Genomic DNA, 27,176 nt, shown 5'->3' with positions numbered 1-27,176 from the left:
CAGCTCTGCGTGGCAGAGAAAACTTGAGCGAATAATTGGCGGAGCTGTGCTGGTGAAACCTTCAGTCAGCTGACTGGATGGGACCTGAGGATTGTAGTTTGCTCATTCTTGTTGTAGAGTATCCTAGCAGCAAATTAGTTCTTCATCACTAACTTGTTTATTTTGAGAAGATATTTTTTTCAGCTCTTAAAAAATTCCTTCATTGTCCTGCTCAAATACAATTTTTGGTACATAGAAAAGAATATATTTAATATATATAAATTATCAAGCAAAATAATAGACCCAGGAGGTAGAACACTAAGTTTGGTCTGTGTACTGTTCCATAATCTAGGGATTGGCAGGTATTTTTCTGTAAATATCTTAGTCTTTTCAAACCATAATATCTCTGTCATAACTAGCTCTGCATTGTCACATGGTAGTAACCATAGACACTGTGTGAATGAATGAGCATGGCTGAGGTCCAGTATAATTTTACTTAGGAACTGAAATTTGGATTTCATATCATTTTCATATGGTCATGAAATACTTTTGTTTTTTTGACCATTTAAAAATGTGCAAAACCATTCTTAGAGTATAAAACATAAAAACATAGGTGGCGAGCTGGATTTGACCTGTAAGCCGTAGTTTGACAACCTCTGTTCCAGAGTTTGCCTCTGGGGTTGCTGTAAAGACTAAAACATAGTCATATGGTAATTCTGGAACCTGGGTACACAGTTGAACCTTGAACAATGTGGGGATGAGGGCATTGACTCTCCTTGCAGTTGAAAACCTGCAGGTAACTTAAACCTATGCTCTGTATACGTGATTCCTCCAAATCAGGTCTGCAGTTCAGCATCCATGCATGAACTCAACAACCGCAGGTTGTGTGTTTACTATTGAAAAACATCTTTGTATCAGTGGACCCACCCACAGTTCACATCCACAGTGGTTAAGGGTCACCTGTGCTAGTCTATTTTTTTAATATATTTTTTAAATTTATGTACATATTTAACATTTATATATTCAATGGATAAATACAAATTTAAAGGCATAACTTAAATATATTCATGGTTCTAGAGATTTTTAAATTTTATATACTCATATATCAAAGTACATATATATAGTCATGTATGATATGAAACTGGAGAAGGAAATGGCAGCCCACTCCAGTGTTCTTGCCTGGAGAATACCAGGGACAGGGAAGCCTGGTGGGCTGCCATCTATGGGGTCGCACAGAGTCGGACAAATGAAGCGACTTAGCAGTAGCAGTACTAGTCTTACCGTGGAGTATATTGTAGTACCCTCACTACTAAAAAATAACTTCTCCAGTCTTCCAGGACCTACTTTTTCCTGCTCTTCCCTCTAAATACAGTAACACTCTGGAAATCACCTCTCCTATATTTCATGAACTGAGTGTTGGACATGCCTGCAGTCCAGATCCACCGTGAAAGTGAAGTCACTCAGTCGTGTCCAACTCTTTGCGACCCCATTTACTATAGCCTACCAGGCTCCTCTGTCCATGGAATTTTCCACACAAGAATACTGGAGTGGGTTGCCATTTCCTTCTCCAAGAGATCTTCCTGACCCAGGGATTGAACCTGGGTCTCCCTCATTGTAGGCAGACGCTTTACCATCTGAGCCACCAGGGAATTCCCAGATCTACCATAGACATAGATAAAAAAACAAAACTAAACAAGAAAAGAAGGCTGAGTGCCAAAGAATTGATGCTTTCAAACTGTGGTGTTGGAGAAGACTCTTGAGAGTCGCTTGGACTGCGGGAAGATCCAACCAGTCCATCCTAAAGGAAATCAACCCTTAATATTCATTGGAAAGGCTGATGCTGAAGCTCCAGTCCTTTGGCCACCTGATGCAAAGAGCTGACTCATTGGAGAAGACCCTGATGCTGGGAAGTATTGAAGGCAGAAGGAGAAGGAGACGCCAGAGAACAAGATGGTTGAATGGCACCACCAACTCAATGGCCATGAGTTTGAGCAAACTCCAGGAGATGGTGAAGGACAGGAAAGCCTGGTGTGCTTAGTCCATGGGGTCACAAAGAGTTGGACATGATGAATGACTGAACAACAACAAAAGACAAGAAAATCCTCTCACTCACCAACATACTGGGAAAGAGGAATCCCACTGTCTGCCCTGGGGGTCCTGGTGGGTGGGTTAAACTGTGGGCAGCAATGAAGCCCCAGACTGTCCCAGCCCCATTCCACAACTAGAGCATGAGCAGGTGACTTGGAGGACAGTTTGACCCACCTGTGGCAGCAAAGCCCTGGACTATCCCAGTCCACTTAACAGCTAGTACATGAGCAGGTGATCCATCTATCCATAGCAGTTTACACAAAGTGTCCCCATGCTCTGCCTAATGACAAGGAGACCAAGCTCAGTGGCAACCCCCCCGCCCCCGCCTCCCATCAGGATATCTTCAGTAACAGCAGGTGACCTGGAAAGCAGCTTCATCTTCACAGAAGGGCCTGAGCAGGAGCTGCATCAGCACCAGCGTAGTGAAGCAGACCAGAGTAACGTTACAAGAGTTCAGAATACCAGACTTGTATTGAAGTAAAGCCCACAAAAGTAGGCCAGAACCTGAATTTTAGTAAATTGAATCCAACCACAACCAAGTAGGATTTAGTCTGGAAACCCAAGTCTGTTTTGTTCCACCCTGTCAACAGGCTAAAGAAAAATCATGTGAGCGTAACAATTGATGCAGAAAATCTTTTGACAGAGATCAACATACATAATATAAACTGTCAGTAACTGAAAATCAGTGGGATTGTCCTCAACCTCATAATGCACATCTATAAACAAACTCACACGTAACTTAATACTTACAGGTAGAGGACTGAATGCTCTCCCACTACAGTCTGGAAAAAAACAAGGAAGTTAACTCTCACCACTTTTAATTATCATACTGCTGGCAGTTTTGGAGAAGGCAGTGGCACCCAACTCCAGTACTCTTGCCTGGAAAATCCCATGGACGGAGGAGCCTGGAAGGCTGCAGTCCATGGGGTCGCTGAGGGTCGGACACGACTGAGCGACTTCACTTTCCCTTTTCACTTTCATGCATTGGAGAAGGAAATAGCAACCCACTCCAGTGTTCTTGCCTGGAGAATCCCAAGGACGGGTGAGCCTGGTAGGCTGCCGTCTATGGAGTCACACAGAGTCGGACACGACTGAAGTGAGTTAGCAGCAGCAGCAGCAGCTGGCAGTTTTGGTTAGTGCAGTAAGGAACAAAAAAGAGAGTAAAGGCATACAGATTTGAAAAGAAGGAATGAAACTATTACTGTTTCCAGTTGACATGATTATCTGCATAGAATATCTCAAGGGCTGTATACCAAAGCACTCCTAGAACTAAAAAATGAACTCATTATAGTTACATGATATAAGATCATTTCACAAAAGTCGACTGATTTCTGTACGTTGACAATGAAGAAATGGAAACTGATATTTAAAAAACAGCAATATACCATTTACAGTTGCCCCAAACAAAGTGGGGAGAAAAAGTATAATAATAAACATGTAAGATTTGTGCCATGAAAATGATAATATCTTGACGAAATTGTTAAATATTTAGAGACACTTGCCATGGTCGTTAATTGGAAGTCTCAATGTGTAATAAAAAATGGCAAGTCTTCTTAAATTTGCAATTCTTATTAAAATCTCAGAAACATTTTAAAATAGATTTAGACAAGCGTGTTTTGAAATTTATAAATTAGGTTGAAAAAGTAATTGCAGGTATGGACTGTGAATTTTAAATCATTATGACTAGGCTCAAACATCTTTATTAATCAAAGTAGGAACAATTACAGTCAACACATTTTTGCAAATAAGAAATAAGTTTGTTTATTCCTGTAGTGTAAAAATCTGTGCTTCGGGATTGAACGAACTCTTGGAAAGCATTTTCTGCCTCTTGCTGATTATGGAAGCATTTTCCCTGCAAAAAGTTGTTGAGACACTTGAAAAAGTTTTAGTTGGTTAGCAAGGAGTCAGGTGAATATGGTGGATGAGGTAAAGCTTTGTAGCCCAATTCATTCAACTTTTGAAGCATTGATTGTGTGATGTGCAGTTGTGCATTGTTGTGGGGAAGAATTGGGCTCATTATGTTGACCAGTGTTGGCTGCAGGCCTTGCAGTTTTTGCTGCATCTTATCAATTTGCTGAGCATACTTCTCAGATGTAATGGTTTCACTGGGATTCAGAAAGCCATAGTGGATCAGACGGGAACCAGACCACCAGTGACCATGACCTTTTTATGGTGCGAGTTTGGCTTTGAGAAGTGCTTTGGAGCTTCTTCTTGATCCAACCACTGAGCTCTCATCACTGGTTGTCATGTAAAACCCACTTTTTGTCACTCATCACAATCCAGTCAAGAAATGTCTCATCATTGTTAGACAAAAGTATGAACCTTGACTTCAGCCTCACACTGTATAAAACAGAACAGTTCATGCACTCTAATGTAAAAGAGAAAATTGTAAAACTTACAGGAAAAGAAGAAAATTTAAGACCTAAGACTAGACAAAGAGTTCTTAGACTTGACACTAAAAGCACAATCCATAAAAGAAAAACTTGATAAATTTGACTTCATCAGAATTTAAAACTTTTGCTCTTCAAAAGACCCTGTTAAGAGGAAGAAAATACGGGTTATATATTGAAGGAAAATATTTGTAACCTCATGTTTAACAAAAGATTTGTATCTAGAACATATAAAAACTCAACATTTAACTGTACAAAGTTATATAAAACTTTGTATATGTTTGGCACAGTGGTAAAGAATCTGCCTACCTATGGGCAGAAGACACTCTAAACCTTTCCTTGAAGAGAATATGCAGATGGAAGATAAACACATGCAAAGATGTTCAGCATTATTAGCCATTTGGGAAATGCAAATTAATTAAACCACAATAATGCATCACTGCCTACCCAATTGTGATAAAACCAAATGCTGATGAAGATGTGGAAAAAGGGAGTCATCAAACATTGCTGGTAGGGATGTTAACTGATATAGCCTCTTTGCAGAACTGTTTGGCAGTCCATTTTAAAACTGCAGATGGATCTGCAATACCAAGAGTAGGCAATTCTACTTGTCCCAGAGAAAACTTATTTTCACAAAGAAACATTTTGTTGTTGAGTCACTAAGTCATGTCTGATTCTCTGGGACCCTTTGGACTATAGCCCACCAGGCTTTTCTGTCCATGGCATTTGCCAGGCAAGAATACTTGAGTGGGTTGCCATTTCCTTCTCCAGGGGATCTTCCCAACCCAGGAATTGAACCTTCTTCTGCATTGGTAGGCAGATTCTTTACCACTGTGCCACCAGGAAAGCCCAAGAAACTTTTAACATGAGTGTTACTAGCAACTTTACTCTTAATAGTCAAAAACGGGAAATCCAAGGGTCCTTCAGCAGGTGAATGATTAAATAAAGCGTAGCATTTCCATACCTTAGTCTACTACTCAACACTCAGATAGAACAAACCATTGAGTCTTGTGTCCATTGCCTTGAATGGACTGCAGGGGAGTAAAATCAAGTGAAAACCGTTAACTGGAGGAGGATACATACTGTGTGTATATATATAGAAGTTGTTGAAATATAATTGTAAAGATGGAGAATAGATCAGCAGTTGACAGGCAGGGATAGAGTAGAAAATGTGGCTGTGAAGTGATACAGTAATTGTACAATTAAGTATCTTGATTTGATGGTGGTCTAACAAAGCTGTGTGTGTAATAAGATGGTCTGTTGCAGATATAAAAATGTGCATGTGTAAGCAGTGAAATCCTGTGGTTCATGCAGGCCCAGCTTCCCAGTTTGGATAGTGCACCGCAGTAATACAAGATGATACAGTTCGGAGAGACTGGATGAAGGGTACATGGGACGTCCCTGTACACTCCTTTTCTTCTTTCTGTTGTTAGCTATAATATTTCAAACTAAAATATTTCCTACATAGGCACATAAGGAAATCTGGAGGAAAATACTGTTAAACTTTCTCAGACGGTAGAATTATGAATGTCTTGTCTTTATTTTATATGTTTCCTATGGTGAACTTATATGATTTTTATGAGAGAAAAAGATACTGACATAAATAGATACAATCAAAACTAATTTCCAGTAGAAATTGTAATTGCATAATTTGCTCAAAAGGGTACATTTGCACTGTGAACTTGGAGGCCATTGGTAGCCTTGGAAATTTTTCAGAGCCATAGTGGGATCAGAACCCAAAGTGCAGCAGATTAACACATAAATGGGAAGCAGAAAAATATAGGTGACAAATACAAAAAGTATACTTTTAGCAAGCTGATAGAGGCAAGATGGGCAGAGGGAAGAGGGCTTTGATTAGTAAGCTGGGAGGCTCTTGGAGCACCACTGCTGCTACAGGAAGAGAGCGGGGTCCTTACAAGTCATTTTGGCAAGGAGCTTATTGCACCCTTGGGATAAACCATAAGATCACGAGTCCCTATGTGGTTGGGCGGGTCACTTGCAGTCTAGATATGTGGCGAGCCTGCAAGCAGGGAACTGCAGCTAGCACGTTCCCTGTCGTGTGTGTGCTTAGTATGTAAGCAAACATGTAGACATGATGGGCCTTTGTAGAGAGAGATTTTGATTTGGAGTTTAGCTGACCTCCAAAGCAGTTTTTAAAACTCTGTTCACTTAAGTGGCTAGTAAAAGTGTAGCTGGTCTCTGTTAATATTGACTAAGTTTGGGATTTAATTGCTTTTTTCTGTTCCATGAATGCATTGGTTAAGTTGATAAAGGAAAATGCCAGGGTCTGTTTTCTGTTTATCAGGTAATCACCTAGATGTGATCAGTACTTGCCAGCAAAAATAGTGGCCCCAGGCTGTTCCTAGGTAAGATGCTGCTGTAGCTATAGTCATTCTTTAAACTTAGTACATTACGTGACGCACAGGGCATCCTGCACAACCTGGCAGCTCTCTATGGAGGCAGGCCCAGCTCTTCACGAGGAGGGAAGCCGAGAAACAAAGAGGAAGAGGTACGCCTCCCGCATGCTCGCTGCCTGGCACCGTCACTTTGAGTTGATTGCCTTCCTTTCCTGCATGGTTTACGTTCTTCACGGTGATTGGAGGATTTGTAGGTCTGTAGGGACCTGTTAATAATATATCTTGGCTGACATACTGTGTTATGATTTTGCTCCATAACTGCTTTTCCGTATTCTGATTTCAATTTCTTTGAATAAAATTAAAAATTTTTGTCACTGTATTTCTTTTCATAAATAAATTGATCTAAATTAAACACTTGAAAGCTAATATTACATTTCCATTAACCAGATCTCAAAATTTTATTTCTTATATTCCCATTAACACTTTTCTTTAAATTAAAAACATTTTAGCAGTAAAAATATTGGTAGTTTTTTTTTAAATTGAAATGTTGTCTTTTTTTTTTCTTTGTAGGTTTATTTGGCAAGACTAAGACAAATAAGATTGCAGAATTTCAATGAACGCCAACAGATTAGAGCCAAGCTTCGTGGTGAAAAGGCAGGTTGAAAATCTATTTTTCAAAAAGTACTTGAATGACATTATAATATATTGAGATTAAAAATGCTGTGCCACTAACACAAGATAAAATCTCATGAAGACAGTGAAAGTCAAAGACCAAAAAAACTATATAGGAATACAGAAAATCATATTTATATGACTTAAAATTGATAAGACCTGTTGTTCCAGAGGAATTCTGAGAGGAAAGTGTGAGTAGTAGCCATGGACATATAAAAGGGGACATTTTATATCACTCTGTTTTTATCTGTTTTTCCCAGTGTCCATAGGAGTTGATGGTTCTGGAGAGTTCAAGTTGTAGCTCTGAATAAGTTACCATTTTTCATTTTTAGATGTTTATTTATTCATATAAACTCTGCAGTGAATTTGCAGTTCTATCCTAAGTGCTGCTGTGTTCACTACTTATTTTGTAGAAGGAAACTGACAGCTCTGAAGATCAAGAAGGAAGTGAGGAGGCCGATGTGAGGCGTAAAAAAGTGGAAGCCCTGAAGGTATGTACTGGAAGGTGATAGGGGTTTTCTTAGAGAAAAGGGAACCCAATAGAAAATTGTGTTCTTAAGTCTTTCATCGTTAAATCACCTTATTCTTTTGCCTTAACTTTTCTTTGTCCTCGCTTTGTTTCTGAAAAGTAGCATTTCTCTCTCTCTTTATATCTTATTTATGGAGAACAATTTGATGAAAGCATGGCATAAATACATGGAACTATCACACAAGTAATCTTAAAAAGAGAAAATGGTAACCGTGAAAATGAAAAACATAGTGTCCATTTCTGTGAAGACAAGTTTGTGCATAATCGTCATGTTTTAAAAGTTTTCCATGTTTATTTCCTTTTGAATGTACATTCATTTATTTTCACTCCAGAGATACTTATTGAGCAGCTGCTGTGTTTTGACACCTGATTTAGGTGCCGGGTTTGCAGCCTGTTTGTATTCTGGAGGGGCACCCCCCCCACCAACACACACACACATACTCTCAGCCACATTGTCTCACATAGACATGCATTCACATATACTGTTGTTGTTTAGTCACCCAGTCGTGTCTGACTCTTTGTCACCGCATGGACTGTAGCCCCCCCAGGCTCCTCTGTCCATGGGATTCTCTAGGCAAGAATACTGGAATGGGTTGCCATTTCCTTCTCCAGGGGAATCTTCCTGGCCCAGGGATCAAACCCAACTCTCCTGCATATACGATGATTTCTTTACAACTGAGCCACCTAGGAAGCCTGTACACATATACACTTACACACAACTCTAACCAAAAAAGATTAATGTGTGTTTGTATGTAAGCATATATGGAAATACTTTTTAGACCAGGAAAGAAAGGCAAACCCCGTGCCTTTCTTTCTGGCGTTAATTTTGTGGATTGTCCTCCTTTCCAGGCCCAGGCAAGTGCCCGTGCAGCCGTCCTGAAGGAGCAGCTTGAGCGCAAGCGGAAGGAGGCATATGAGAGAGAGAAGAAAGTGTGGGAGGAGCATGTAAGCCAAGGCCCCTGTGAGGACCCTGCCTTTGCCACCCTCCCAGCTCTCAAGGGAGCTGTGCCAGCCACAATCCTGTGATTCTGTGTTTTTATTCTCATTCATTTTCCTGCGTCTCTGTCTCTTTCATCATTTAAGGATGATGATCTATGTGGAAGTTATTTTGGTGTTTGATGTGAGGTGAGATAAAATAGCATTTGTATTTATCTATACTTCCAAGAGTAGTTAAGTTGATAATTTCATATGTTTATAAATCTGGCCTCAGTATTTGGTGAAATTTTGAGTTTTGTCATTAGGTGTCATTGTTAATTAATTTTTCAGCAACTAGTGTAATTGCAGATAAAACAGAAACAGTTTTACAGTGATAATTAAAAACCTTTTGTGAAGATATAAACAGTATAGAAAAGTCTTTTGACTGTATTAACCTGGTGATAAAATAGCTAGTGGAAAAAGCTTCCAAAGCAGCTTGTTTCCTAACCCTCACTTATGAAACTTTCAGATCAGTGTTTTATTCCTTTTGCACATTAAAAAAAAAAAATAACTTTGATTGAATTTTTACAAAGCTTGTTAGAATGAAGTAGATATTCTAAAATTAGCCAGGTAATCAATTTGTAACAAATTGAGTTATATTTGTTTTGAAGTTTTACATTTTTCGTCTATGAAACTTTTCTTCTTAACTTAGTTAATTTTTATGGTTTTTTTTTATGTCAATCATCTTTCTGAATCTAATGTTTTCTTCTTTCACAAATTAAAAAATACACGATGGTCTTCTATCTTACAGTCTGGTTAATGTTGAATAGCATTAACATTTCTGTCTAAAAATAATATATCCATGATATTTACACAGAAGGCTCAAGTTCTCCTGTATTAATAAATGTATTGCTTGGCTTATAGTGGTGTTGCCACATCTCAGTAGTTACTCTGAATTACCCTTAATTTTTTAATAACTGAATTAGTTTTGTTTTAAAGTAATTATGAGAGTTAGGAGGATGTTTTGTTTGTTTTCGTTATTTGGTTTAGATTTCATTTGCCTTTCTTTACTTGTTTGTTATCTCAGGTTCTTTATGTCTGTTTAGTTGACCCAGGGAGAGACAAGTAGATGTTTGATCATAAAGTGTAAGCATTTCCTGGAGGCTGCTCAGGATCCTTCTTATTAGATGCCAGTGACTTTCTTAGACCATGGATCAGATATCTTCAGAGACTCTGTCTGTACTAGGCATTAGCCATATATGTGGCAGCCATATAGATTTTAGTATAATATGGAGTAGATTTTTAATAATAATGTGTGAAACATTTTCTTCATTAAAATACCTTCTGTTGATTAAAAGAAAAGATTTTTTTTTCCAAGATGAGTAGTGTGAAAAGAATGTCACAGCTCTCCCTCCTGTATCTTGATCCTGCTGGACTGAATTTGGTGGTCTTTGTTCTCATGCCCTGTTTAACTCATAACATTTATCAATAAGTATTTTTGTCTATAACTTAAGTTTTCTCTTAAGGTCGAAGTTAATATAGATTGTGCCTTTGGTGTTGTATCTAAAAGTTATTGCCAAACCCAAGGTCATCTGGATTTTCTCCTGTGTTATCTTCTAGGGGTTTTTATATAAAGTTTTGAATTTTACATTTAGGCCTGTAATCAGTTGTGAGTGAGTACTTGTCAGGGTGTCAGGTTGTTTGTGTGTTTGCCTGTGGGTGTCCAGTAGTTCTAGCATCATTTGTTGATAAGCAATCTGTGCTTTCTCCAGTGAATTGTCTTTGCTCCTTTGTTAAATGCAGTTGACTGTATTTGTGTAGGTCTGTTTCTGGGCTCTCTGGTCTGTTCCGTTGATCTGTTTTCATTATTATTACACTGCCTTGATAACCTCAGCTTTCAGTAAGTCTTGAAGTCAAGTAGTATCATTCCTCCAACTTAGTTCTTCTCCTACAGTTTTATGTTGGCTATCTCCATCTCCTTTTGAACAGAATAGTTGTTGGTATAAAATGAAAGATCAGAGAACTAAATGCTAGAATTGGATTACTATCTTATGCTTAGAACATGCTCAATAAATACTAGTTTGAAATATTGATATTGATACTTTCTCATCAGAAATTCTTATTTACTTGTTTCAAGAAGAGAGAGAGAAGTTGGGAGTGACTTGCTGCCGTGCTCCTGTGAGCAGACTGAGAAATGCCATTTCCTTATACTTACTGAAAGTTCAGAACATGATTTCACATTGTTTACAGAGTCTCCATGGCAAGATAAAAGCAAAAACATGAGAAAAAAACAAATGGTATTTTCAGTGAAGTAAATCTTACTACCTGTACTTTGCACATTTTCCTTTCTTATTTATGTTGACATTTTATAATCAGGGCTCTCAGGATGGGTAACTGATGTTCACGTTAAGATTGTACCAAACTTTAGAATTTGCAGAAGCATCCTTTTTGAAATATAAGATTAGTAAGTAAGCTTTTTTTTGTTTTTGCCAGATTTTGTAAGGGTTGAAATTAGAGCACTAACGTTTAATCTTTTAGAAGGCAATTTGTAAAACATTGTTAATGTGGTGGAAAGGAGTTATTTAGCACCATGGGACACATGGCTGTGTATGTGAAGCCAGAGACGTGTCTGTCTATTCACTGATATTTCCCCAGCACCTAGTACATTGCCTTGCACAGCGAAAGTTGAGGAATGAAAAAACTTCTTGCGGTTTGAGTGTATAGGCAGTGATCTTATATGTATACCACTTTGTCTCTTCATGCAAATGTAAATTGGCCAATGTGCTTACATTCTTATTACAGTTGGTGGCCAAGGGAATAAAGAACTCTGATGTGTCTCCGCCGTCAGGGCAGCAGGAAATGGGGGGTTCCCCAACAAAGCAGCCAATGAGACCTGTTATTTCTGTGACTTCGGCTTTGAAGGAAGTGTGTATGGTAAGCTTTCTATAATTTAGAATTCCCCAAAGTCAAAGAATACTAAAGGGACTAAATTTAATTAAATTACCTAAATTCCTAATGTCTGATTAGGTTTTTCTAGGGAAAAAAATTCTTAAGATTTTCATGTATGGTTTACTCTTGAGTATTGGAGCCTCACTGCTCTTAGGTTTCACATATAAGACCACCTGATAGATAAAAATATATTAAAATGATTCCCTAATACTCTAAAAGACTCTTGAACATATAGAAATGTGTGAAAAATAATGCAAAAAAACACTTTTACTCCCTGGCAGTCAAAATTAGCAGAAGTTCATTTCTTGGTATAGCAAATGTTAGAGGACTCAGCATAATTTCACTTAATTAATCAGTTATTTCTTTAAGCTTCTACTTTTGAATCTCTATCATGCCATATGGAGTGTAAAACAAAGAACTGTGGGCAGGTAAAAAGTTTAAACTTGGAAGTACATATCAGGTATCCATCAGGATGAAATGGGAAGCACTCTATTCTGAGGTTGAGGGAAAGGGACTCCTGATGTGGAATTCTAGCCTGGAACTCAGCGGGCCAAGGAACAGTCTCCTGAGTCATGTTACACATTAACCTGATTCTTTCCTTTCCTGGTTGTTGAAGTCTGTGCCTATTATTTGTTGAATTTCATTCAGTTTTGGCAGACAGCACTGATATTATTGGCACACCAATTTTCTAAAACTTCTGTGTTTATCTTGGAAATAAGATTATGTAGGAAGTACCAGTCTTGGTTAACTCTCAAGAACTTCCTGTAGGAAAGCACTGTTGCTCAGCAGGGTTCATCTCCTCTCCTCTCTGGTAACGACTGTGTGCTGCACTTTTCACTCCACCCCTCAGATGCCAGGTGTGGGCCCTGCCCAGTCCCAGTCTCACCCCATGTAGCTGCTCACCTCTCTGGTTGTAGCGACTGCTAATTCCTGCCACTTCACTGGGTAAAATGCTCTTTGTCTGATTTACAGGTATAACTCTGAAACTGACCACTATTTAATAAAATTTGAGGTAATCCATGTAACCAAATGCTTTTCCTTTATGGGTTTTCTTGGTAAATATCACTTCCTTAAAACTTTGAGAACTGCTTTTCCTTACCCTGAGTCTTCCAGGTACCTTTGATTTCATGGTTTCTGTAACTACTAATTTCTTTTTTTATGTATTTCATATATTAGTTGGTCTAATTACTTTGATTATACTAATCAGAAAACAAAATTTATTTTAGCATTAGCACAAAGTACATAGGACTCTTTACTGTTACTCTTTGCTTAGGGAGAAAAGCCAGTTCTCAATTATGTTTAGTAACTCCGGGAGTTGGTGATGGACAGGGAGGCCTGGCGTGCTGCGATTCATGGGGTCGCAAAGAGTCGGACACAACTGAGCGAGTGAACTGAACTGAACTGAACTGAATGGCTTAATAACAATGTATGTACCTGAGACATAAAGACAGCTTACAAACAACACACACTCTCTTGATTATTCATCTGTCAAAACATCCCTAATTCTAATTGAGTATAAAAATTAATTTTTAAAAAATTTCTGCCATATATTTATATTTATCAAAAATCAGGTGCCACAGTGGAACACGATATAGTTAAATAAGAAGAAGGGGATATAGTTAAATATCTGATCTAGTAACCCAGAAATGTGACAATAATTGAGAATTGGCCATTCTAGCATATATCACAGCTATTAGACGATAATAAGTAATTATTTCTCATTGCTGATAATGAAGGAAGCTATGTTAACATTTTACAGGAATAAAAAAACAAGGAGCATGGAATGCTAATGAAAAACAAAAAGTAAAAATACCAAAAATTTTAAGGTATGCTTTAAAATAACATTATTTCTTACTCTGTGTTTAAAGGACCAAAGTCTAACTGATGCCCAAGAAACCTCAGAAGAAATGCAGAAGAGTAACAGTGCTGTTTCAGTAGGTACAGTTTTCAAATTTCCTGTCAATCATTCCACTTAATCATACACTATTAAAATACAACATTTTAACTGTTTCAGAGTAAACGAGAAATACTACGTAGATTAAATCAAAATCTTAAAGTTCAAGAAGATGAAAAGGGAAGGCAGAGTCGTCGTGAAACGGGTACAGTAACTGTTCATGAAGATGCCAAAGAGCTGGAAAAAGAAAAGTCAGTTTCATCGGATCGAAAAAAATGGGAGACAGGAGGCCAGCTTGTGCTTCCTGTGGACGAACTGGCCCTGGACGCTTCCTTCTCTGTGACAGAAAGTGCGTATGAGTGTGCCCAGGTGCCGTCTGGTCCACCCAGGCCCCCGTGTGGCCAGACACTGAGGACGCCCCACGTAGAGGGGCTGAGAGCCTGGAGGGGGTTCTGTAATAAGTGAGACATGGAGAAAACCATTCGCTTCAACGTGGGAGGGCTTTCACCTTTTTTTTTTTTTTAAACACCCTTTTAAGCTTTCTCTTTTTAAACATTTTATTTATTTTTGATTGCACTGGATCTTTGTTGCTTTGCTTCTCTAGTTGTAGCAAGCAGAGGCTGCTCTCTTGGTATGGTGTGCAGGCTTAGTGCAGTGGCTTCTCTTGTGGAGCACAGACTCTGGGTGCACAGGCTTACAGGCAGTTGCAGTACATGAGCTCTAGAGTGCAGGCTCAGTAGTTGTCACACACAGGTTTAATTGTTCCGAGACATGGGGAATCTTCCAGGAGACCCATGTCTCCTGCATTGGCAGGTGGATTCTTATCCACTGTGCCAGCAGGGAAATCCCACGAGAGGATTTTTCCCAACGATCTGTGATGTGAAAGCAAGAACGAATGGCACGCATGTAACCTGTGTTACTCCAGCCCTTCCTCCCACCTTAGAGTCACCTGTTACCAGGAGTAATTCTTGGTGAGAATCAGAAGAGTGCACTTGGGCAGAATCTGGGAAGGTCGGGGCGGTATTGAGCAGGCCTGTGGAGAGTCTCATAGGCCATCCCTTTCTTTGCTCAGCGAGGATTCCTGAGCCCCTGCCCTTGTCTCACGTTGTCCCGGCCCTGGAGTGCAGCAGGGAACTGATGAGACACATGCTGGTGGGGGTTCGCTTTTTAGGTGGCTGATCTGATCACCGCCTGAGTGCTATTTTATGTGGTTTTTTTGATGGGCCATTTTGGTAGAATTCTTTCTTTTTAATACCCTGAAGCAAAGTTCACAGACTCCACAGCAGGCAGTTATGTATTGAGTCCTACTGTCTCACACAGACACACACACAGGCTTGTAAGGGCTTCATGGGAAGTCTACGAGTATGTCAGAGGAATAACTTTGAAAAGCAAATGAGGATGCATCAGGGAAGGAAAATTGAGAGTGTTATATGAATTTAAAGGGAAGAGAGGAGGAGGGCAAGATGAGGGCTAGAAAATCTGCACGGTGTTTGTCAGAGGAGGCCTTGTGACCTTGGTGAAAGCAGTGTCGCTAGAGGTCAGGGGGCAGAAGTAGAATCTGGGGATTAAGGAGTGAGTAAAAGGTGAGGGAGGAGCACCTTCTGGAAGCTGAGCTGTGAGGGCAAGGGAGGGATGCAGTGCCCCCTGGTGGAACCTTACAGAAAAGAGCCTGAGAGTCAAAGTACAGCCTGCCATGCTTCTCAGTACCTGATTGACCTTGGTTTCAGGGAGCATGAAAATCCAGTGTCCTTTCCCATGCCTGAGCCAGGCTCCCTGTGGTTTTCATGCCACTTGCTTTGTCCTGTCTGCCTCCTCACCGCTCACTTCGTGTCACTGGAGTCTAGCCACTTTACTTCACGGCCCTCCTCCCCTCTTTTCTTAAGTCATTTGCATGGTGGCCTCCTTGTTTCTTTCCTCACCCTGTTGTTCAGCCTTCCCCCATTTCTGAATTCCTCCATGAGCTCTTCACAGTGTTGTCTGTGTACAACCCTGGTCCCCACCTTCCATCCCTCACCCCCTTCACCTGACTTCCAGCCCCTCAGCCCCATTCAGATTGCTTTGTCACCTCAATCAGATACCATGTGGCTGTAAGTTATGGGTCTCTTCAGTGTTCTTTGATCTTTTTAACCATCCTTTTAAAAATCGTTTCTTACTGGTAATCATTTTGCCTAAACAAAACCGAATATTGTCTGATAACTTGCAGGTATTTACTTTCATGGACGGGTACACAAAAATATGTATCATGTATTTGGTCACTGTTGAAAGTTGGTATCACTTACATACCCCATAATATTTGAGAGTATATCCTGTCTATTACTGCTGGGTACCTATATGCTTCATGTATTAATTATTACCGAATGTTCTGAAGACTCAAACTTCAGTAGGTGATTTTCTCTGTTTTGCTTTGCAAAATTTTATTCAGAAGGTTAACCCCAAATTATTATTGTCAAATAGGAAGTGTCAGTTGCTTACTTAGGTTAAAGAAGATAAAACAAATTTTCTTAGAGTAGTTTTCTCTACTTTTAATCCATATCACGTTTGTCTTAGGATTTTTTTTTCTATTCTCTGCAATTTATAGAAACAAAATATTAACATATTTTATCTATTTTTGTACTGTCCCAAATTATTCTTAGTTTAAAATTTTTTTTCTCAAGTAAAAATGTTATAGAAACATAACTTACATTTTTTCCATTTTTATATTTCCTAAAACTAGAATCTGCCTTTAATGCAATGTTGTTATTAGATTCTATCACTGAAATTTTTTATATCTTTTTATTTTAGAACATACAGTGGGAGAGGTTATTAAATTAGATCCTAGTGGATCTCCAAGAAAAGTCTGGGGGAAAAGTCCTACAGATTCTGTTCTGAGGATACTTGGAGAAGCTGAACTACAACTTCAGACAGAACTACTGGAAAACACATCTATTAGAAATGGTGAGCAGAGAAGCTATTTTTTTTATATTAGAAATAATGTTAAAAACATACTTAGTTACCATTTTGTGTATGTGATGCCTGAACACTTAAGATTTACTCTCTTAGCAGCTGTACATTTAGTGGTAACTGTAATTAACCACACTGTGTGTTAGAGCTCTAGAAATTTATGCATAAACATAAATGTAAACAGCTGAAGGCTTGTACCCCTTAGAGACATCTCCCTGTTTCTCCCACCTCTGAGGCCCTGGCAACCACTGTTCCAGTTTCTGTGAGTTCGGCTTTTTAGATTCCATTTATATATATCATACAGTGTTTATCTTTTTGTGTCTGACTTATTTGTAACATTTAGAATAATATCTTCCATGGATTTCCTTCATTCTTAAGGGTGAATACTATTCCATTGTGTGTGTGTGTATATATATATACACACACATCCCCCATTTTCTTTATCTATTTGTTCATGTACACTCAGTTTCTTTCCATGTCTTGGCTACTGTGAATAGTTCTCCAGTGAATGTAGGAGTGCAGATATCCCTTCAAGATTCAGATTTAATTTTCTTTCAAGAAATACTCGGAAATGGAATTGCTGTATAGTTCTGTTTTCATGTTTGAAGAACCTCAGTACTGTTCTCCAGAGGGGCTACACCAGTTCACATTCCCGCTAACAGTGCACAAGGGTTCCCATTTCTTCACATCCCCACCAGTATTTGTCGTCTCTCCTTTTCTCCTTTTTTTTTATAATAGCTATGGTAACAAGAATGAAATGATCTCTCATTGTGATTTTGATTTGCATTTCCCTGATTATTAGTGATATTGAGCTTCTCTTTATATATCTGTTGGCCATTTGTATGTCTTTGGAGAAATGTCTATTCAGTTCCTTTACTTTTTAAAACAAATTTAATTTTTATTGAAGTATAGATTGACAGTGTTGTGGAAGTTTCAGGTGTACAGCAAAGTGCTTCAGTTATATATATATACAGAAAACCACTCTTTTCTAGATTCCTTTCCCATATAGATCTTTACAGAATATTGATAGAGCTCCCTGTGCTATACAGTAGGTCCTTGTTAATTATTCTTTGCCCACTTAAAAATTGCTATCATTAATTAATAATGGTAAAAAATTTAATATGCCAGATTTTTTTTGCTGTTGAGTTGTATGAGTTCCTTAAATATTTTATGTTAAACTCTTATCACATATATAGTATACAAATAGTTTTTATTATTCTGTAGATTCCCTTTTTATTTTATTGGTTTTTCCTTTGCTGTGCAGAAGCTTTTTACTCTGATGTAGTCTCGCTTTTTGTTTTTCTTTTTTTTTTCCTTCTGTTGCTCATGCTTTCGTGTGTTATCCAAAAATTTCTTAGTAAGATGTATACAATCTTTTTTTGAAGTGCCTAGTCAAGTGTGTTGCTTATTTTTCCATTACGTTGGTTTTCCTTTGGTTGGTTACATGTGTAGATTATATCATCAATAGTTGGAAATAGTTTTTTTGTCCAGTATTTATTTGATCATTTCTTTTTCTTCTCATTGCATTTGAAAGCCTGTAGACCAGTCTTCAGTCTTCATGGTGCTTGTTCCTGGTTTTAATAGATACTTTTTTATAGCAGAAGAGTCAGACTGAACAGATCACAGGTGTGACCTCTGCCACTGTCAGACTGTTGATGAGGCTTGGTGAAGGGAAAATGTTCCAAAGCTTGAGCAACACTGTAGTTTTGTTCTTGTTGACTAGGAAGAAGTAAGGTAAAACAGCTCACAGATACCTGTTCACAACTTTGTTCCCTAAGGGGGTTAACTGAACCAGGCAGCTCCTGCTGGTCCAGGGTTACAGATGGACTGTGGGCAGCAAAGAGGGCCCGCCTGACTTTAGTGATGATGAACTAAGCAGAGACAGTGAGCAAGGCTCTCTGCTTTTCCCCACCTACTTCAGTCACGTGTGCTCAAACATGGCAGACAGAAGATGGAATTGTTTGCTGGAAATACAGTGGGTTGAGGACCTTTGGAGGAGAATGTTTTTAATGATGGACTCTTGCTTAAATTTTAATGAGGAAGGTAAGGAGAGTATCTGTGGTAGGTTCAGTGGGTTGTGAGTCCTGGTCGGGTTTGGGTGGGGTAGCAGAGGGTGATGAGTGGGAATACAGGATGTTAGGGGTTAGGAGGTGGGACAGTTAACTTTGAACATTCTGAGGAGCTGTGTTTAGTGACAGGATCTCTAAGATGTGAACATGGAGTGACTGAGGTGAGGGGAAGAAAGCATCATGGGGATGAATTGACCAGCCCAGATCCGGGAGGCTTGTTCAAGGTGTAGACATAAATCTAGCAGGTTAGCTAAGACAGAACCCGGGTGGGAGCTCCCAGCAGTGAATTGGAGAGCAGCATCTCCAAGGAGTGGATGTGGCTGACTTGGGTGTCTTCCAGTCATTGCAGTGAGCTGTTCGGGCAAATCCATGCTCTCCAGACAGCAGTGAAAAGGATGGAAAGTTTCTGAGCATTTGCCACAAAAACACACAAAAACTTGAGTTCATAATTTTAAAGATAGCACCTTGATATATATATACACATATGTATGTGTGTATGTAATTCTGACATTTCTGTATAGATGTAAAAGTTTCACCCAAAGGAAGAGGCAAATAAACCATGTTAACCACCTTAGAAATTTATTTTTATTTTTAAATTTTTTCACCACTTGGTATTTGTGGCTTTATTATCAAGTAACTGTATTATTTTGTAACTATTGTCAAGCTTCAGTATGTTTCAAATAACTAAATGCTGCAACTGAGACATTAAAAATGCAAACTAACTTACCAAAATAATTGTATTCTGAGTATTATATATAATATTATACATTTTATATTATATAAAGGGTTTTTATACAAAAAGTTAAGGTTTGTTTATGATCATTGAAAATCTGAAATACATTTGAACAAAGCATTCCTATGCATACATATGTAATCACTCAACAAAACCATATATGAGTGGTTTTGAAAAATAAAATTACATTCATACAACAAAGGTGAAATATTTTTATTAATTTGACAGTATTATTACAAAACTACATACATATGAATGATATGACTTCATTCTGTATATTTGCAGATTTTAAGAAATAAATTTTATTTTAAGAAATTTGTATAGTTCATAATCATTAAAATGTCTATCCACAGGCATAATGTAGACCCAGTCCCAGTGAATAGAAGAGTTTTGATGGTCAGTCATATCATCTGTGTATGACACCATAATTTTAGAAAAATATCCTGTTCAGTTGTACAGTTTGATACATCTTCATAGCTCTGCTTGTCATCAGTAATTACAGATGAGGTACAGAGCTTAGAGGAGAATGTACAGAGAACTAGGTACTCAGGAAAGAGTATCACTGGTTTCTCAAGTGGAGAACACCATAAACACCCAGACACAGTAAATTAGTCATTAAACTAAGTGTCAGTCCTTCACAAAGGTTCGTACACTGTTGTGTCATACACAGCTTTGATGCTGAAACGTCTTAAGTTCAAAAACTGAATGAGAGCTGTGATTTTTAAGTAAAGTCAAACATTTTTCTAACTGATCTGAAAAACCTGAAAAACAGTATCTTTATAACAAAAATGCCTTTGAATTTAAATTTAATTTGACTATCATGTGCCTTAATCATTTATTAATTTCTAGTACATAACAGAACTTAACTAGTAGTTACCTGCTGTGAGAGTGAACTTTGTTCTAAATGCTATTGCAGATAAAAGTCAAGTCAGTGTGAGAACATAGCATGATTTTTCATTTTTGTTGTTTCAGAGATTTCTCCTGAAAGCGAGAATTTCAAATCCTTAATTACTGAAGAAGAAAAAGTAAAATGTATTCCACTTGAAATGAACCCACCAGCTACTCTTGATTCTTCTGTTGAGACAAACAGTCCAAACATTAGTGAAGCATCTCCACAGACAGCATTGAAAGCAGAAGGAGATTTGGAGGGTATGTTTTCATGGGGCAAAAGATTTATTTGGTTTAATAATACTTCATTGTCTTCCTTATAAACCTTCAAAATATTTGTTTATGTTTGGGTGATTCATCTCAAATTAGGTTCACTATTTTTCCAGTACCGGGTCTTTTTTTATCACCACATTGCAAATCACCCCAAAACGTAGTGTTAGAACAACATCCATTTTACTCTGTCTCCCAGTTTTAGAACAACAGCCAATTTTACTCTGTCTCCTCATTTTGTGTGTTGGGAATTGAGTCAAGCCCTGGCTCACCGCCGTACTTTTCTAGTGCATGTGCTGTCATCTCTGTGATGACCTGGTCTCGTGGGTCCAAGAGGGCTTAACTGGTGTCCTGACTGGTACAGCTGAAAGATGGTGAGGCCTGCCCCTTCCTCTTCATACAGCCTCCAGGCCTTTCTCTGTACTCTGTCCAACAGGGTGGTCTGACGTCTTCCATGGCTCACAGGTACACAGGCAGAAGCTGCTTATACTCGTAGAAGCTAGTCTCCAAACTGGCACAGGGTTGCTTCTGCTGTACTTCATTGGTCAAAGTAGTTACAAACAAGCCTGGATTAAGAGGGAGGGGAAACAGACACCTCTCAAGGGTAAAAGGGTTAAATGTTTTGTTGTTGTTGAGTCATTTAGTCATATCCAACTCTTTGCGACTCCACGGACTGCAGCATGCCAGGCTTCACTGTCCTTCACCATCTCCCAGAGTTTGCTCAAACTTCTGTCAGTTGAGTCAGTGATACTATCTCATCTTCTGTTGTCCCCTTCTCCTGCCTTCAGTCTTTCCCAGCATCACAGTCTTTTCCAGTGAGTCGGCTCTTCATACCAGCTGGCGAAAGTATTGGAGCTTCAGCATCAGTCCTTCCAATAGATTATTCAGGGTTGATTTCCTTTAGGGTTGACTGGTTTGATCTCCTTTCAGTCCAATGGACTGTCAAGAGTCTTTGTTTTTGTAGCCATCTTTAATGTTAATGTCTGCCCTTTTACCAAACTTATTTACATCCCCTCACATGCAGAATACACTGACTCTTCATAGCCACATCTTATTATGACATTGGCTCAGATGTTGTCCTCAAGGTCAAGTCTGTGTTTAAATGAGGTTCTTTGGGTGCAGTTCTTTGAATACATTTACTTTCAATCTGAAGACCTAGAGAGTTCTTTTCACTTGCTTTTTCACTCATAAATCTAACAGTGATGAAGAGGATGTGAGACTCCTTGTCAAAAATAGGGAAGGTACAAGATTGTGGGTACATAGAAATGGGATCCCACCAGGAGTAGCTTGGCTGGCTTGCTTCCCTCCCACCAAACATTGGTACCCTCAAAGGCTCTTCTGTTGGGCTATATCTTTCCTTTCAATCACGCTGGGGAGTGCTTCTGCAAGTATTAATGATTTTGTAAATTTTGTATGAATGTTACTGACATTTAGTGAAAAACCACTGGGGTATTTGGTTTGGGTTTGTTTTTTTTGAGACTGTGCCCTCTACCTGCAGTTTCTGTGAGGAAGGCAATTGAGATGCTCAGCAATCTTCTTGTCCAACAGCAAGAGTCAGAAAGACAGACCTTTAAATCCTCTGTGCCCCAGCAGAAGGTCTTACGGCCTTCTGTTTTTGACCTCTGTCTTTGCCCTGAGACCATGCCCTGAGACCTCAGGCATACTTTGCCTGAGGTTAGTGTCTATTTGGAGGCATCTTTTCCCTTGAGAAACTGCCTCTTCTGAGTTCTCTTCATGAGCTACACTGATCTTTTTTCAACTCACCTTTTTCTCCTTGTAGTTTATAAGTGGCTGCCTTAGGAATCTCACTGGCACTGTAAATGGTCTACTCAGATAGCTCCTTAGCTCGGTCACTGAATCTCTTAGGTGCATTTTCTTTCATCTTTTTTCATGTCACAGGGCCACTTTCTGCCACCAGGTCACAAGAATGCCCTTTCCTCCAGCCTCCAGTAACCGCCTTTCATGGGCCAGGCTCTCACCACAGCCTCCTTGAAACCTTTCAGTGTCAGATGCTGGCCTGTCCCCAAACTAGTGCACATATCTAACCTTCGTTGTGTCAACACCCTATCTACAGATAGGAAATTCTGTTTCAGTTATCTCTCACTGCAAAGCAGTTTGCTTCCCAGACTTAGTGACTTAACTGTCTTGATTTATCTCACACTCTGTGGATCCAAAATCACTGCAGATGGTGACTGCAGCCATGAAATTAAAAGACGCTTACTCCTTGGAAGGAAAGTTATGACCAACCTAGATAGCATATTCAAAAGCAGAGACATTACTTTGCCAACAAAGGTTTGTCTAGTCAAGGCTATGGTTTTTCCTGTGGTCATGTATGGATGTGAGAGTTGGACTGTGAAGAAGGCTGAGCGCCAAAGAATTGATGCTTCTGAACTGTGGTGTTGAAGAAGACTCCCTTGGACTGCAAGGAGATCCAACTAGTCCATTCTGAAGGCGATCAGCCCTGGGATTTCTTCGGAAGGAATGATGCTAAAGCTGAAACTCCAGTACTTGGCCACCTCATGAGAAGAGATGACTCACTGGAAAAGACTGATGCTGGGAGGGATTGGGAGAAGGGGACGACGGAGGATGAGATGGCTGGATGGCATCACTGACTCGATGGACGTGAGTTTGAGTGAACTCCGGGAGATGGTGATGGACAGGGAGGCCTGGCGTGCTTCGATTCATGGGGTCGCAAAGAGTCGGACACGACTGAGCGACTGAACTGAACTGAGCTGTGGATTAGGAACTGGGACATTCCTTCTCCTCCTCATGGCATCAACTGGTATCGCTCAGTGGTTTTGAGCCATCAGCTGCGCTTACTTGGGTGGGAGATGCTGTCACTCCACACCTGGCATCTCGGCTCAGCTGGGCCTGCGCTGCTGGGTCCCACTCCTGTGCTTTAAGTCTCAGGGCCTTGCCATGTTTTCTCTCCAGGGTCCTTAAACTGCTTTCTTGGTGGTTTAAACTTCCAGATTCCAAAGTGGAAACTGCTGATTCTCTTAAAAGGCTGGATGTGGCCAGGCCTACAGGACTCCAGCTGTACCCCACAGGTCCAGGCAATCACACTGCTGATCCAGACTGAGGGACTTGGGACAACAGAGCCCTCTCTGGATGAGAGGAAGGCTGGACAGCTGCCACATGTGTGACCTTGTAGTCTTGTGAAATATTCTTGTTCATTAGAATCTTAGTTAATGGGTATCTTATGTCTTTTCTTAAAAAAAAAAAAAAAAAAAGAACCTGTTAGGTGTATATTTAATAATAGTGACTGTATAGCCTATTAGAGCTGGGACACTTTTTCTGCAAGAGCCATGTAGTAAATATCGTTGCCTTTGTGGGCAGTACAGTCACAAATCTAGTTTGTGGAATGAGTCACATTGATGTGGCTTAAGGTGCCAGAGAACAGTTACTCGTTTAAAAAATTTTGAGCAGGACATTCCTCCTCCAAGTGCTTACTTGTAAGGGTGACCAAAAAATCATTTGAATAAAAGATAAAAATTTTAAGAATTGGTATAATACGAATCATCTCTCTAAAACAGGACAACTAATTAGAAACTTTTAAAATAGAGAAGGAAAAAAAGGAATGGCCATGGTGGCTGAAACAAGAAAGTATTAATAATTTAGATAATTGGACAGGAAAAAGAGAAATTAACAAACGAAGAGAGAAACTCTCTTCTCATTGCTGTTAACTTTCGGGAAATATCACTCAGGTGAAAAATGAGCCACTGCCAGAGAACAGAGATAGTTCCCTGGTTATTAATTATTTGAGGGTTTAGGAAAATAGGTTTAGCATCCTAGTTATATTCGCCTTTTCACTGTGAAAGTCCAGGTAAGAGGGTTTTTTTTTTTTTTTTGAAGATTGAACTTTCCCATCAGTTACTAATCAATCATATTATATTCTACTTTCTTTCCATATTTCTGGCCATAGATAGTGTTAATTCTATAAGTTTTTATGTCGTCTAGAAAGCAATTTGTATATTACTGAAATGTTAATGAAGAAAAACTTCTTGATAATAATGAAAAATACAGAGTACACTATATTTCTTCTGGGTATTTTTATTGCAGTGAAAATGCAAAAGGAGAAGTCTGTTATTTCAGAAACAACTAGAGTGTAAAGACAGTAAGATTAAGGATCTATAGATAAACTACTGATTTTTTGTTGCAATTACGACACTAGCCTGAAACGAGGTGTGATCATTTATAAGAGATTTACTTTGTTTTCTCTAAGTGGATTTTGCTTTGAGACCTGTCTTGCCCTGTTTTTGCCTTGCAGAGCCTGATGACTTGGAGGCAGAAGTGCTGCAGGAGCCAAGTGGAGCAGACAGAGATGGTGGTTTGCCCCAACCTGTTCTCGACATGTGGGTCACTGAGAGAGAAGGAGCAGAGGAGGTTGAGTACGTCACCTCTTCCCTTGCATTTCACACCTGCTCCCTTCATGTCATGCCTTTCATGGAAATACTGGAGTAACATAATATTAAGTCAATTACAAAAATAGTTAATTTGGGAATAAGTATCACACTCATGAGGTTCAGAAATCAGCAAGTGTATAAAAATATACAGTAAAAGGTCTGTTTCCCACTTTTGTCCCCACCCAGCAAATTCCCACTCTGTCCTCTTTCCAAACATGATTAATATATACAGAAGCAAAAGCGAAGATATAGTCTCCCTCACTTTTAAATGGACTTCCCTTGTGGCTTAGATGGTAAAGATCCACCTGCAATGCGAGAGACCTGGGTTTGATCCCTTGGGTTGAGAAGATCCCCTGGAGAAGAGAAGGGCTACCCACTCCAGTATTCTTGCCTGAGAATTCCACGGACAGAGGAGCCTGGAGGGTTACAGTCCATAGGGTCACAGAGTCAGTCACGACTGAGCACCTTTCACCTTCACTTTTAAATATAGTTGTCATTATAAGGCACAGAGTTTTTTCCCCCATTTTATGTCAGTAATTGGGGAATTTTTTCATATTAATACACAGAGGGCTTCCTCTTTTTTGCTACTTTAAGGCTACGTCGTGTTCCAATATATGGATATACCATAGCTCTAATTAGTGTCCTATACTAGTTGCTATGACAGATGATGCTACAGTGGATAACCTTTAGTGAGGTTACTTTGCATGTATATAAATATAGTCGCCTCCCCTTCCCACCCAATTCAAGCTTTCATGTAAGCTCTGCACTGTTATTGGTAAGCTTATTCCTGGCTATATCATCTTGTGATTATTTTATTAATGATAACTATAAGGTGGTATATATGAAAACTTACACCTTCTTTGTGTTGTTTTGTTACCACTCTCTTATTGGTATCCTACTATTGTTCATGTAGACTTTCAGTTGAATCTTTTGTATGTTTCATATGCACAATCATGAAAATAATGATGGCTTTCTGTGTTTCCAGTTTTTTTCACACTCATTTCTTTCTCTCCAGTTGCATCACTTAGTACATTTTATACAGTTAAATATTGGAAATAGGGTTCTCTCTCTTGTTCTTAACTTCAGTGAAATGTTTCTAATGTTAACCATCATTAGGCATGACTATAATTTCTAGCTTAAGCAGTGTCTGCTCATTTTACTGGCTAAAAAGTCTGAAATGTATTATATCAAATGACTTTTTGGCATCAGTGGAACCATTCATGTAATTGTTTTCCCTTATCTATCAGCATAATAAATTAATAGGTTACCTAATATTGAATTATCCTGCATACCTTAGTAAACTCTGCTTGGTCTTCTGTTTGCTAATTTTAATGTACTTCTGTTTGCTAATACTTCATTTTGTGATTTTTTTTTTGCCATTAATTTTTAAAATTAATTTTTATTGGAGTATAGTTGATTTACAATGTATTAGTTTCAGCTGTACAGCAGAGTGAATCAAATATACATATATCCACTCTTTTTCAGATTCTGTGCGCATATAGGCCATTACAGAGTATTAAGTAGAGTTCCCTGTGCTATACAGCAAGTTCTTATTTATCTATTTTGTATATAGTAGTGTGTATATGTCAATCCCAGTCTTCCAATTTATCCCCCTCCTGTATCCCCTGGTAACCATAAGTTTGTTTTCTACAATTGAGTCTTTATTTCTGTTTTATAAATAAGTTCATTTGTACCTTTTTTTTTTTTTTGAATTCCACATAGAAGCAATATCATATATTTGTCTTTCTCAGTCTGACTTACTTCACTCAGTATGACAATTTCAGGATTTTTGTATTAGTACTTGGGAGAATCCTCTTATAGTTCCCTTTTGTCCGGGGAAATCACTGTCATATTTTGGTGTTCTTGTTACCTTCCTTCTTAAAATAATAATTGGAAGTTCATTCCTTTGTTCTGCTCATAACAAGGGTTGTCAGATGTTTTCTGTAAAGGGCCAGATAGTGAACTTTTTTGGCCCTGTTGACCATATGCTCTGTGATGTGGCTATCCGGTGCTGCCTTTGATCTGCAAAAGCAATCATAGGTAACACATAAACAGGTGAGTGTGGCTGTTCCAGTGCAACTTTATCTGTGAAAACAG

General features: G+C 38.9%; 1 protein-coding gene across 7 annotated transcripts in view; it reads left to right on the top strand.

The window, feature by feature from the left end:
• NEK1 (NIMA related kinase 1) overlaps positions 1-27,176 on the top strand; it is a 132,210-nt gene that overhangs the window by 77,625 nt on the left and 27,409 nt on the right. For 2 of the 7 annotated variants that reach the window (XM_061424911.1, XM_061424910.1), the window contains 10 exons: positions 6,883-6,966; positions 7,385-7,468; positions 7,900-7,977; positions 8,865-8,960; positions 11,733-11,864; positions 13,748-13,813; positions 13,894-14,122; positions 16,555-16,707; positions 20,488-20,664; positions 24,944-25,064. In XM_061424911.1, the coding sequence (XP_061280895.1) occupies positions 6,883-6,966; positions 7,385-7,468; positions 7,900-7,977; positions 8,865-8,960; positions 11,733-11,864; positions 13,748-13,813; positions 13,894-14,122; positions 16,555-16,707; positions 20,488-20,664; positions 24,944-25,064 (1,220 nt within the window). Of the gene's footprint in view, positions 1-6,882; positions 6,967-7,384; positions 7,469-7,899; positions 7,978-8,864; positions 8,961-11,732; positions 11,865-12,851; positions 12,913-13,747; positions 13,814-13,893; positions 14,123-16,554; positions 16,708-20,487; positions 20,665-24,943; positions 25,065-27,176 lie in introns of those variants that run through there. The other 5 variants (XM_061424913.1, XM_061424912.1, XM_061424914.1 and 2 more) reach the window with 4 other exon arrangements.

Source organism: Bos javanicus, chromosome 8 (assembly GCF_032452875.1).
Source record: "Bos javanicus breed banteng chromosome 8, ARS-OSU_banteng_1.0, whole genome shotgun sequence".
NCBI classification, from domain to species: Eukaryota; Metazoa; Chordata; class Mammalia; order Artiodactyla; family Bovidae; genus Bos; species Bos javanicus.
The sequence above is the reverse complement of the archived record's forward strand: the minus strand, read 5'-3'. Positions and strand labels throughout refer to the sequence as shown.